Source organism: Hylobates moloch, unplaced genomic scaffold (assembly GCF_009828535.3).
Source record: "Hylobates moloch isolate HMO894 unplaced genomic scaffold, HMol_V3 SCAFFOLD_15, whole genome shotgun sequence".
NCBI lineage: Eukaryota > Metazoa > Chordata > Mammalia > Primates > Hylobatidae > Hylobates > Hylobates moloch.
In genome coordinates, this window is record NW_026652290.1 from 46,965,480 (window position 1) to 46,978,964 (window position 13,485).

General features: G+C 42.5%; 1 protein-coding gene across 1 annotated transcript in view; it reads right to left on the reverse strand.

The window, feature by feature from the left end:
• Positions 1-2,900: 2,900 nt before the first annotated feature.
• LOC131381276 (zinc finger protein 583-like) overlaps positions 2,901-13,485 on the reverse strand; it is a 45,402-nt gene continuing 34,817 nt past the window's right edge. Inside the window, exons 6-7 of the mRNA XM_058428103.1 lie at positions 3,474-3,653; positions 2,901-3,023 (exon numbers count right to left, since the gene is read on the reverse strand). Coding sequence (XP_058284086.1) covers positions 2,901-3,023; positions 3,474-3,653 — 303 coding nt within the window. The remainder of the gene's footprint in view (positions 3,024-3,473; positions 3,654-13,485) is intronic.

Here is a 13,485-nt window from a genome sequence, read left to right on the forward strand (position 1 = left end):
TGTTTCAAGCAACCCGGTTTATGTGAGTATGCTTACCTATGTGCCTGCCACTGTTCCAAGCCCTTTACAAATATAGACTCGTAAATCTTGTAGCCAGTCCATGAAGTGAATATTCTTATTGTCTCCACTTGTCAATGAGGAAACTGAGGCAGAGAGAGGTATGGGACTGTACAACTGGTCTACAGTGGGTGAAGCCTGCCTTAACTCCAGGCTACCTGGCTCCTGAATCCAGCTGCTGTGTGGCTGTGATTGTATGTGTGGGGAGAGGGGTTGTTTGGTTTCCATGTCAACCAGCTGTGCACACAGCTGTGGTTACAGGATCAGATGTAAATGGTATGACATTTTTGCTAGCATCCGTCTGTTGGATGTGAAACATGGTGTTTCTAGCTAGAGAAAGTCAGCGAGGGAAAAGGACTTCAGTTTTACTCTGCAAAATTTGTATTTATTGTAGTTTTCATTCATTTAGGAAAAGCTGGACTGATGTGAGTATGAGCATCTGTGAACACCAGCAGGACTGAGCAGTCAGAGGAAGTTGAGCTTGAGGCCACATGATCATGACTCACTATAGCAGGTCCCTTCTACTGGAAGGAATGAGAAAGGGTGGGATTATCTCATGTAATTCCTGTCCTGGTGTGGCATCCCAGGTCTAGCTTACACTCAGCAAATATCTAATAGTTGGTGTGGATAGGGAGCCTAACACTGTGTCTCCTTACCATAATCAATGTGTCATGACCAAATCAACCATGGCCCTGAAAAGATTGCATGGAGCAAATATGGACTTGTCCCACTTCTAATCACTGGCTTCCTGCTGTGTCCCACTCAGTTGCTGAAGTCACTGCCCCTTCACAGGCTGACAATTTGAACAGCATGAATAGAAGCTCCTATTTTATTTTTCCATACAAGAATTATACATCAATCTTCCACAGAATGGTTCACAAAAGAAAGGAAAATAACCCTATAATTGTAAGTTCCCTCCTCCCTCAAATGTGCTTTCCTAAAGTCATTCAAACGAGAAAACTTCTTTTGGAGGAAAACTGTGAAGTCATACATTTTCAAGAAGTGGATTTTGGTGTCACTGCCCTCTGCCCTCACAGATTGCAGAGGTTGTGCTGGGATTCTTGGCTGTACATTCACAGGACTGTGTCTTGGGGTTGCTGGAAGACAGTGCTCATACATGCCTCACTGGTTTTCCTCTCACAAGAGACAGCCTGCTGATGAACAGACCAGCCAGCCAGGATGTGCCTGTCAAAAGCCTGAGAAGACAGCTTTCAGCAGAGGACTTTGCCTGGTAGGGCTTTGGTTCAGTGGGAGCAGGAAGAATTCTACATTGTGTTCTCTGCAGACAGCTGGAGTGTTCTCTTCTCACTTTATGCACCTCTGCATCCCTTGCATCCTTTTCTTACTCAATAGTCAGCAAATCTAAAGTGGTTGGTTTAGTACATAACAGAGAAGATGCACTATTTGTAGACTCTTGTGTGGCCCCTTCAAATGCTTATATAACCCAAGGCCATTTCTGCTTGCTCAGGAAACTTAAGGTGTGTTTTGTGACACCTGGACCCTATATCTTGTTGATCTCCTCTCCAAAAACTGTAGTCCATGCCTCTAACCCATTAGGGAAGCTCCCCTAAGGGAGCTTGTTAAACATGCAGATCCTCGACCCCTGTAGAAGACTGATTCAGTAGGTCTGCAACAGCATCTCGGAATCCACACACACGACAAACTCCCCAGGTTGGTTGTGAGGCAGGTGGCCCCTCCTCACCCAAACTTTCACACACATGGCCCCTGACAGTCCTGATTGTTGATGCTTTTGGCCACTTTGCCCAGGCTACTGGGATCACCTTCTTTAGATTTCCATCTAAATAATTTAAATAAAGAATGCAGGTCAGGTGCGGTAGCTCATGCCTGTAACCCCAGCAATTCGGGAGGCTGAGGCAGGTGGATCGCTTGAGATCAGGAGTGTATGACCAGCCTTAGCAGCATAGTGAAATCTTGTTTCTATAAAAAAGTACAAAAATTAGTTGGGCATGGTGTCATATGCCTGTAGTCCCAGCTACTCCAGAGGTGGAGGTGTAAGGATTGTTTGAGCCTGGGATGTCGAGTCTGTAGTAAGCCATGATCACACCACTGCACTCCAGCCTGTTCAACAGAGTGAGACCCTGTCTCAAAAAAAAAAAAGCAATTCCTATCTTTTTTTTTTTTTTTTTTTTTTGAGACGGAATCTTGCTCTGTCGCCCAGGCTGGAGTGCAGTGGCGCAAGCTCGGCTCACTGCAAGCTCTGCCTCCAGGGTTCACGCCATTCTCCTGCCACAGCCTCCCAAGTAGCTGGGACTACAGGCGCTCACCACCGCGCCTGGCTAATTTTTTATATTTTTAGTAGAGACGGGGTTTCACAGTGTTAGGATGGTCTCAATCTCCTGACCTTGTGATCCGCCCGCCTTGGCCTCCCAGAGTGCTGGGATTACAGGCGTGAGCCACCGCGCCCGGCCCATTTTTTTTAAATGAACACAATTGATTCATCAAGCAAAGGGAAGCAGTGGCTTGACAATATAAAACTGAGTGTGTTCCTTTGTATTTGACTCCTAAGTACATTTTATATAATGTAGCCAGAGGCATGTTGGGTGGTCCAATTTCAAGTAACTCACGGAGGGCAAGGAAATAAAGGGAAGAAAGTGTCCCAGTGTTTTCTTCCTTTTGAATGTTCCCCATTTTCACCTGGGCTATTGATCCATATTTTTTTCAAAAATGAATGCTTGACATCTGCTTTGCTGATGTCTGCTCTGATAACTTTTGCAGTTTCCCTAAAATAAGTAAAGTCAACCAAGAAGTAGCATACACAAATCACTGTCCTATCTGGCAGCTCTTGTTCATATGTGATTTAGACTGTACTTTCAGGACATGTGTCAACTGCAGAAGTTGGCTCTTTCTGTTCTCCCCAAGCCCTGGTCCAGGGTCAGCAGCATGCTCTGCATATCAGAGCCCAGTTCCATTTTCAGCTTAACTGCTATTTCTAAAAATGCATAATGCTTAGTCATGAGACGATAGTGTTTCAGGCTATAGACTTTGAAAAGTTTCAAAGTCATGCCATACAGGTGAACATCTAAATGGACTTATAGCCCCCAGACCTGAGAGGAGGAGGAGCAGACAAGAAACTACCCAATCAAACAGGGAGAAGTGGATCAACTCAATTAGGTTAATCAGCACACACCAATATTTCAAGGAATTTTTACACCAAGTTGGCCAAGGATTTTACAGTTACAACAATTTGGGGGTCCAATTGCTGATAGTTTAGAAACTGAGAAAGAAGAAAGCACTCCAGTCATTTTATTCGTTGATCAAACTGTGATCAACACACCAAGAATGAGTGGGATGGACATAGACTTGTGCCTTGGTAGTTTTCAAAGGAAGCTCCCTCTGATCATTTATCCCTAGAAGTGAAATTCAAATTCTCTATTTTCTCTGCTTGGTAGACTTACATTCCTCCAGTGACTCCCTCTTCTAGGTGTAGTCCAGTGTAGCTTGTGGACAGCAGAGAGTGTAGCCCCTTGGAGCCCATAGGCAATGCAGACCTGCAGAGGGACAATCTGCATTTTTAGGGATACCGCCCCATGCCCCACCACCAGGGACTGGTGAGGGCATGAAGATACAGCCTTGTTCTGCTAAGCACAATAGGGCATCTGTGAGAGAGAGTATTGCCAACAGTTAGGACATGATTATTGTGTCCAGCATGGATTTGTTTATTGTTTGTTACCTAAAATTATGTTCCCTGCTTTATTTTTATTTGTCTATAAAACATTGAAGGATCAGGCCAGTTTTCATACGATGTGGTTTTCAACTGCGTTTAGGACATGAGGGAGGGAGACAAATCTGTCCCCTCAACCCAGGAGGACATTTGGCAATGTCTACGGTCATTGTTTGTTGTTGTACCTGGTGCTAGTGACATCGAGCAAGTAGAGGCCAGGGATGCTGCTAAACATCCTATGGTGCATGAAGTAGCTTTCTCATGCCCCTAAAGGATTATCTGGACACACATGACAATATTGCCAAGGTTAAGAAATGTTTTCTTACACAATGTCTACCATTCTGGATCTTTCGGATTGTTTGCTTATGACTTAAAATTAACATTCCTTGGTAAGAATGCCTCCTAGGTATTTAAAGTTCCATATGAACTTTAAATTAATTTTTTCAAATTCTGTGAAGAAAGTCATTGGTAGCTTGATGGGGATGACATTGAATCTATAAATTACCTTGGGCAGTATGGCCATTTTCACGATATTGATTCTTCCTACCCATCAGCATCGAATGTTCTTCCATTTGTTTGTATCCGCTTTTATTTCATTGAGCAGTGGTTTGTAGTTCTGCTTGAAGAGGTCCTTCACATCCCTTGTAAGTTAGATTCCTAGGTATTTTATTCTCTTTGAAGCAATTGTGAATGGGAGTTCACTCATGATTTGGCTCTCTGTTTGTCCACTATTGGTGTATAAGAATGCTTGTGATTTTTGCACATTGATTTTGTATCCTGAGGCTTTGCTGAAGTTGCCTATCAGCTTAAGGAGATTTTGGACTGAGATGATGGGGTTTTCTAAATATACAATCATGTCATCTACAAACAGGGACAATTTGACTTCCTCTTTTCTTAATTGAATACCCTTTATTTCCTTCTTCTGCCTGATTGCCTTGTCCAGAACTTTCAACACTATGTTGAATAGGAGTGGTGAGAGAGGCCATCCCTGTCTTGTGCCAGTTTTCAAAGGGAATGCTTCCAGTTTTTGCCCATTCAGTATGATATTGGCTGTGGGTTTGTCATAAATAGCTCTTATTATTTTGAGATACTTCCCATCAATACCTAATTTATTGAGAGTTTTTAGCATGAAGGGCTGTTGAATTTTGTCCAAGGCCTTTTCCGCATCTATTGAGATAATCATGTGGTTTTTGTCTTTGGTTCTGTTTATATGCTGGATTACATTTATTGATTTGCATATGTTGAACCAGGCTTGCATCCCAGGGATGAAGCAAACTTGATCATGGTGGATAAGCTTTCTGAAGTGCTGCTGGATTTGGTTTGCCAGTATTTTATTGAGGATTTTTGCATAGATGTTCATCAAGGATATTGGCTTAAAATTCTCTTTTTTTGTTATGTCTCTGCCAGGCTTTGGTATCAGGATGATACTGGCCTCATAAAATGAGTTAGGGAGGATTCCCTCTTTTTCTGTTGACTGGAATAGTTTCAGAAGGAATGGTACCAGCTTCTCCTTGTACCTTTGATAGAATTTGACCGTGAATCCGTCTGGTCCTGGACTTTTTTTTGGTTGGTAGGCTATTAATTATTGCCTCAATTTCAGAGCCTATTATTGCTCTATTCAGAGATTCAACTTCTTCCTGATTTAGTCTTGGGAGGGTGTATGTGTCAAGGAATTTATCCATTTCTTCTAGATTTTCTAGTTCATTTGAGTAGAGGTGTTTATTGTGTTCTCTAATGATAGTTTGTATTTCTGTGGGATTGGTGGTGAAATCCCCTTTATCATTTTTTATTGCATCTATTTGATTCTTCTGTCTTTTCTCCTTTATTAGTCTTGCTGGTGGTCTATCAATTTTGTTGATCTTTGCAAAAAAACAGCTCCTGGATTCATTGATTTTTTTTGAAGGGTTTTTTGTGTCTCTATTTCCTTCAGTTCTGCTCTGATCTTAGTTATTTCTTGCCTTCTGCTAGCTTTTGAATGTGTTTGCTCTTGCTTTTCCAGTTCTTTTAATTGTGATATTAGGGTGTCAATTTTGGATCTTTCCTGCTTTCTCTTGTGAGCATTTAGTGCTATAAATTTCCCTCTACACACTGCTTTGAATGTGTCCCAGATATTCTGGTATGTTGTGTCTTTGTTCTTGCTGGTTTCAAAGAACATCTTTATTTCTGCCTTCATTTCGCTATGTACCCAGTAGTCATTCAGGAGCAGGTGGTTCAGTTTCCATGTAGTTGAGCGGTTTTGAGTGAGTTTCTTAATCCTGAGTTCTAGTTTGATTGCACAGTGGTCTGAGAGACAGGTTGTTATAATTTCTGTTCTTTTACATTTGCTGAGGAGTGCTTTACTTCCAATATGTGGTCAATTTTGGAATAGGTGTGGTGTGGTGCTGCAAAGAATGTATATTCTGTTGATTTGGGGTGGAGAGTTCTGTAGATGTCTATTAGGTCCACTTGGTGCAGAGCTGAGTTCAGTTCCTGGATATCCTTGTTAACTTTCTGTCTCGTTGATCTGTCTATTGTTGACAATGGGGTGTTAAAGTCTCCCATTATTATTGTGTGAGAGTCTAAGTCTCTTTGTAGATCTCTAAGGACTTGCTTTATGAATCTGGGTGCTCCTGTATTGGGTGCATATATATTTAGGATAGTTAGCTCTTCTTGTTGAATTGATCTCTTTACCATTATGTAATGGCCTTCTTTGTCTCTTTTGATCTTTATTGGTTTAAAGTCTATTTTATCAGAGACTAGGATTGCAACCCCTGCCTTTTTTTGTTTTCCATTTGCTTGGTAGATCTTCCTCCATCCCTTTATTTTGAGCCTATGTATGTCTCTGCACATGAGATGGGTTTCCTGAATACAGCACACCGATGGTTCTTGACTTTTTATCCAATTTACCAGTCTGTGTCTTTTAATTGGAGCATTTAGCCCATTTACATTTAAGGTTAATATTGTTATGTGTGAATTTGATCCTGTCATTATGATGTTAGCTGGTTATTTTCCTCATTAGTTGATGCAGTTTCTTCCTAGCCTTGATGGTCTATACAATTTGGCATGTTTTTGCAGTGGTTGGTACCAGTTGTTCCTTTCCATGTTTAGTGCTTCCTTCAGGAGCTCTTTTAGGGCAGGCCTCATGGTGACAAAATCTCTCAGCACTTGCTTGTCTGTAAAGGATTTTTATTTCCCCTTGACTTCTGAAGCTTAGTTTGGCTGGATATGAAATTCTGGGTTGAAAATTCTTTCCTTTAAGAATGTTGAATATCGGCCCCCACTCTCTTCTGGCTTGTAGAGTTTCTGCTGAGAGATCAGCTGTTAGTCTGATGGGCTTCCCTTTGTGGTGACCCGACCTTTCTCTCTGGCTGCCCTTAACATTTTTTCCTTCATTTCAACTTTGGTGAATCTGACAATTATGTGTCTTGGAGATGCTCTTCTCAAGGAGTATCTTTGTGGCGTTCTCTGTATTTCCTGAATCTGAATGTTAGCCTGCCTTGCTAGATTGGGGACGTTCTCCTGGATAATATCCTGCAGAGTGTTTTCCAACTTGGTTCCATTCTCCGTCACTTTCAGGTACACCAGTCTGATGTAGATTTGGTCTTTTCACATAGTCCCATATTTCCTGGAGGCTTTATTCATTTCTTTTTATTCTTTTTTCTCTAAACTTCTCTTCTTACTTCATTTCATTCATTTGATCTTCCATCACTGATACTCTTTCTTCCAGTTGATCAAATTGGCTACCAAGGCTTGTGCATTCATCAAGTAGTTCTCGTGTCTTGGTTTTCAGCTCCATCAGGTCCTTTAAGGACTTCTCTGCATTGGTTATTCTAGTTATCCATTCGTCTAATTTTTTTTCAATGTTTTTAACTTCTTTGCCCTGGGTTCGAACTTCCTCCTTTAGCTCAGAGTAGTTTGATCATCTGAAGCCTTCTTCTCTCAACTCGTTGAAGTCATTCTCCATCCAGTTTTGTTCTAATGCTGGTGAGGAGCTGCGTTCCTTTGGATGGGGAGAGGCACTCAGATTTTTACAGTTTCCAGTTTTTGTGCTCTGTTTTTTCCCCATCTTTGTGTTTTTATCGACCTTTGGTCTTTGATGATGGTGACGTACAGATGCGGTTTTGGTGTGGATGTCCTTTCTGTTTATTAGTTTTCCTTCTGACAGTCAGGACCCTCAGTCACAGGTCTGTTGGAGTTTGCTGGAGGTCTACTCCAGACCCTATTTGCCTGGGTATCAGCAGCGGAGGCTGCAGAACAGTGCATATGGGTGAACAGCAAATGTTGCTGCCTGATTGTTCCTCTGAAAGTTTTGTTTCAGAGGACTACCTGGCTGTGTGAGGTGTCAGTCTGCCCCTACCTGGGGGTGCCTCCCAGTTATGCTACTTGGGGGTCAGGGACCCACTTGAGGAGGCAGTCTGTCTGTTCTCAGATCTCCAGCTGCGTGCTGAGAGAACCACTACTCTTTTCAAAGCTGTCAGACAGGGACATTTAAGTCTGCAGAGGATTCTGCTGCCTTTTGTTTGGTTATGCCCTGCCCCCAGAGGTGGAGTCTACAGAGGCAGGCAGACCTCCTTGAGCTGTGGTGGGCTCCACCCAGTTCGAGCTTTTCCATGGCTTTGTTTACCTACTGAAGCCTCGGCAATGGTGGGCGCCCCTCTCACAGCCTCACTGCCACCTTGCAGTTTGATCTCAGACTGCTGTGCTAGCAATGAGTGAGGCTCCATGGTCATAGGTACCTCCAAGCCAGGTGCAGGATACAATCTCCTGGTGTGCCGTTTGCTAAGACCGTTGGAAAAGCTCAGTATTAGGGTGGGAGTGAACCAATTTTCCAGGTGCTGTCTGTCACCCCTTTCTTTGACTAGGAAAGGGAATTCCCTGACCCCTCTCACTTCCCGGGTGAGGCAATGCCTCATCCTGCTTTGGCTCACGTTTGGTGTGCTGCACCCACTGTCCTGCACCAATTTTCTGGCACTCCCCAGTGAGATGAACCCAGTACCTCAGTTGGAAATCCAGAAATCACCCATCTTCTGCATTGCTCATGCTGGGAGCTGTAGACTGGAGCTGTTCCTATTCAGCCATTGGCTCCACCCCCCTCTCAGAGTCTCATAAGGTTCATCTGCAATGTCATGATGCCATGATGCCCTGTCACACTTCCTTTGTCTCACAGTCCCCAGCTGTGAGGGATTCTCCTGTTCTCCCTGCCTGGAACTGCCTGCTTGTACCTCTCCAAAAGTAATTCCATGCATTACATTGTGTTTTTGATCATTGGGCTTGCATTTTGCCTCTCTCATTAGACAAGCAGCACCAATATCTCCAGTGAGCCTCTTGGAAGAAGAGATTCTCATCCACACCTCAGACCTAATGTGTTAGTCCATCTTCACACTGCTGATGAAGACATACCCAAGACTAGGTCATTTATAAAGAAAAAGAGGTTTAGTGGACTCACAGTTCCACATGGCTGGGGAGAACTCACAATCATGGCAGAGGGTGAAAGGCATGTCTTACATGGCAGCAGGCAAGATAGAATGAGAACCAAGTGAGAGAGAGTTCCCCTTATAAAACCATCAGCTCTCATGAGAGTTACTCACTACCATGAGAACACTATGAGGGAAATGGCCTCCTTGATTTAATTATCTCCTACTGGGTTCCTCTCACAACATGTGGGAATTATGGGAGCTACAATTCAAGATGAGACTTGGGTGGGGACACAGCCAAACCATATCACCTACTGAATCCCAAACTCTGGGAGTGGGGCCTGATAGACAATCTGGGCATTTAACAAGCTCTCCCTGTGATTCTGTGATTCTGATGCTGAACTCAAGTTTTTGAAGTGCTGACCTCAGCTATAAGCTGTTTAAGGACAAAGGTTTTATTTTACTCCTGACAAAGCAATAACATATGGCAGGTGGTAGGTTTGTAAAAGGAACTATACTATAGAAACATTACATTTTTTTCCTGTTTCATTTTCTTTTTCATTTTTGAGCAGTGTTTCCTGTAGGTCTCTCGGGGGATCCTCTGTCTGGATAGGAATAAAGGTGTGGGTGAAGGTTCATTTTCTTATAGAAGAAAGGCAACAAGTGGGATCAGGGTAATGTTAGGTTTTAGGGGTTCACAACTAGAAAGTAGCCCTGTGACCGAGACAATAAAAACTGCTAGTTTCTTATTTGCATATTTAGCATTTCAAGAGCTGTACTTGGTGAGCCAGATCATACAGCTTTATGCAAGGAAGAAATATCTAAAGAGGAGGAGGCTCATAGTATTTTAGAAAGTGGCAAAGTGAGAGATTGAGAAAAACTACTGTCTTGCATTCCTATTGCTATTATAATGAATTCTCTCACTTGGTGGCTTAAAAGAGCACAAATGTATTATCTTACAGTTCTGGAGCTCAGAAGTCTGGAATGGGTCTCACTAGGCTACAGTCAAGGTCTGTGTTCCTTTTGGACATTTAGGGGACAATCCATTCCCTTGCCTTTTCTAATTTCTAGGGGGCTGCCTGCATACCTTAGTTCTTGGCTCTCTTGTTCCATTTTCAAAGTCAGCAGCATGGCGTCTTTCCATTTTTCTGTTTCTCTCTGGCCTATTCTTTCATCCTCACATCTCTCTCATTCTCACCCTTCTGCCTCCCTCCACAAGGACCCTTGTGATGACACTGGGCTCACCTGGACAACTCAGGATCATCTTCCCATTGTAAGATCCTTCACTTAATTACATCTGCGAAGTCCCTTTTCTCTGTAAGGTAACATAATCATAGGTTTTTAGGATTAGGATATGCATATCTTCATTGGGGAACATTATTTAGCTTACCCTAGCACCCCTGCTGCATTCAGCTGTGAGATATCTGGTGTAGAGGTCACCTTCGAGCAAAGATGCCTGGGCCCTCAGTCATATGCACTCCTTGAGTTGGAGTAGCATGTCCTCAGATATGCTGCTGATTTTAAAGAGAAAGGACTATGCCTATCTGATAGTTTTCTGTTTTATTATGCATGGCATAACTGTACTATAATTGTCTCTGGATGTTTGTAATGCAGTCCTCTCAATCACTTCTTAATTTTTTCAGATTGAGAAGAAAGCACACCTAGAGCACAGTGTCACTCAGAACTATAATGATAATACAAAATTATGCAACCATCATTAATCCACGTTAGTTCTTCACCAATGTTTCTTAATCAAAGCCCCAGCCATTGATAAAAGAAATTTCTTTCTCAGTTACAGGGAAGACCAGACTGCTATGTTACATTTTGTTATGGAGGTGTGATACTTGGTAAGGGATGTCATTCCAAATGCACCTCCCTGATGTGGTTGGACAGCTCAGCCCACTCTGCAGCTATTGGATCTCTCACTGGTGCATGGAAACAGAAGAGTTAAACTGTGCTGCTGCAGAGTGGTAGGCTGACGACTTTTATCTCCTCTAACCATGTGAACATTGAAAAGTGGGAGATTGGGAACAGCTCTAGAGGAAATTGCTTCTGAGTATCTTGGGAACATCCTTCAAAAATACTAAACTCAAAGATATCTTTTCCAGCCCAGAGACAATAGATTATATAAACTCCCTTCCACCATGGTGCCAACAAAGCATTTTCAGAAGAGATTATGTAGCTGAGTTCACAGGCCAAAGTAGAACCTTTTAAAATGTGTTTTTCAGAATTATCAGACTTTCTTCATTCCTAAATTTGCTGTAATTAGCATGGAGGTATTGGGGGAGAGACCAATTTCTGGTTGATGTTGTGTTGATGAAACTTGTATAACTAGGGTAGAACTATGAGAGTCTGTAAGCAGGGTAAGCAACTAGGTCTTTCAAGGAGCATAGCAACCCCAGTAGCAAAAGTCATTTAGAGCCAGATGGAATACAGGCAAATCAGAGAACACAACAGAACCACTACAGGAGGCTAGGCCAAGCTGGTCATCCTTATATTTCCATAGCCTGCCAGATGTGCCTCCACCCTTCTCCATTCTCTCTGTATGCTCAGAGAGTGACCCCAGTCGACTGTAACTGTGGGCCTTGGCTAGCTGACTTCCTGTTGGCTTCTAGGAGGAGATTTGCAGAAGGCAAGAGACTGCCTTTGGGACACAGGTGATGTGTGGATCTGGTAACCACTGCTATCCACCACCACTTCACCTCTGGACGTAGAAACTGTTTACCAGAGGTCCTAGCCCCAGGGAACCTCAACATCCCTCTCCAGTATCTTTGCACATAGTCAGTGCATTAGACTCTCCTTGGCATTCTTTTCTTCTGATGGATTTTTTTTCTACATTATTTTATCTTCTTCTCTTATCTGCTTTATAAAATCTGTAGGAACCATACTATAGTGTGGACTCTATTCTTTTCAACTAACTATTTTTTGAAACAAACTCTTCAGATGAAGGAACTTTCAGATGTGTTGGGGTTCAATCAGGCTGATGGGAAAAATATTAGAGATAGTTATAGAGGTAGATACAAATTCCTTGGAAGGCCGAAAAGTTTGCATAACTTGGGTAATAGATCTGGTTGAAGGTGTCCGGTCCCTTTACCTTTAGTTAAACAAATTAAAGTAGTAATAAAGGAAGGCAGAGTAGTTTATCCAGCTAGCTTGTAGGCCGAGAAGTCTGTGTAACTTGGGTAATAGATCTGGTTGAAGGTGTCTGGTCCCTTTACCTTTAGTTAAACAAATTAAAGTAGTAATAAAGGAAGGCAGAGTAGTTTATCCAGCTAGCTTGTTTACTCACATAATCTTAAGGCTAATTTTTGATGCACTGTGGGTGCATACGTGCTTTTTACTTCGGAAGTCCACAATGTCAATTGCAATCTAATGGTGTTGACTCAAGTCTTTGTTAATTAATCTTACTGAATAAATGCAAGTCTCACTAGCTGATTGAGGCTGAGTCACAACAGTTTACGGGACTCAGCAGGGAGCCTGTAAGTGACTCGGACATAGTCAGCTGGACTGGCAAAGCAGAATGTCTGTGTGTCAGTGTACTTTATTCATCCATTTCTGGGTCAGGGTCTGCAGGCAGATCCCCGCAGCTGGTGCCCCAATATGAGGGGTGCTGCTGCACAGATGAAAGATGGCAGCTGGGTTGCTGAAGCGGAGTAATCCTCCAGGTACTCCTAGTTAGTAGTCAGGTAAATGGATCCCAAGGATAATGGCCCTGGAGCAAGACATAATTCCTGAGTGAGAACTACCTGACTGCTATTCCAGACACAGTAAGGAGTGGGGGTGAAATGTCCCATTTCCTGTGGCAGAAAGAACTGCTTTCAAAACTTTTCTGACTTTCTTGCCTGTGCAAAATTGAGCAAGTATGAGAAGAGAATTGTTTGTCTATAAAATGGAGACAAAAATTCATACCTCATAGGCCAGTTGTGAAGATCAAAGATTAGAGGTGCCATAATTTTTCTTCCGCTTCTCTTTCTCACTCTCCTTTCTCCCCTATTTTCCTCTTCCTCTCCTCCTCCTCCTCATCTCCTCTGCCTCTTTTCTTTCTTACTCTTCTTTTCCACCACCTTCTCCTCCTTCTCCTCCTCCTCTCCTAATACTCTAACAGTTTGCTGATATGATTTTCATTGGAGAAAAATCATGTAACCTTATTTTGAATCCTATTTTATATTCCAATCAAAACAATGCCTTTGGAATCAGTATTATTGCTTGCATTACATACTATAGGGTTGTTACCTTAGATTAATGCATCTCATTATTCCTTTGCTTTTTTCCAGAAAAATTAACCCTCTTATCTACTACAAGAACATCTACTTTGCCAGGATGGCACCACATTTAACATATTAAAGTGTCTGA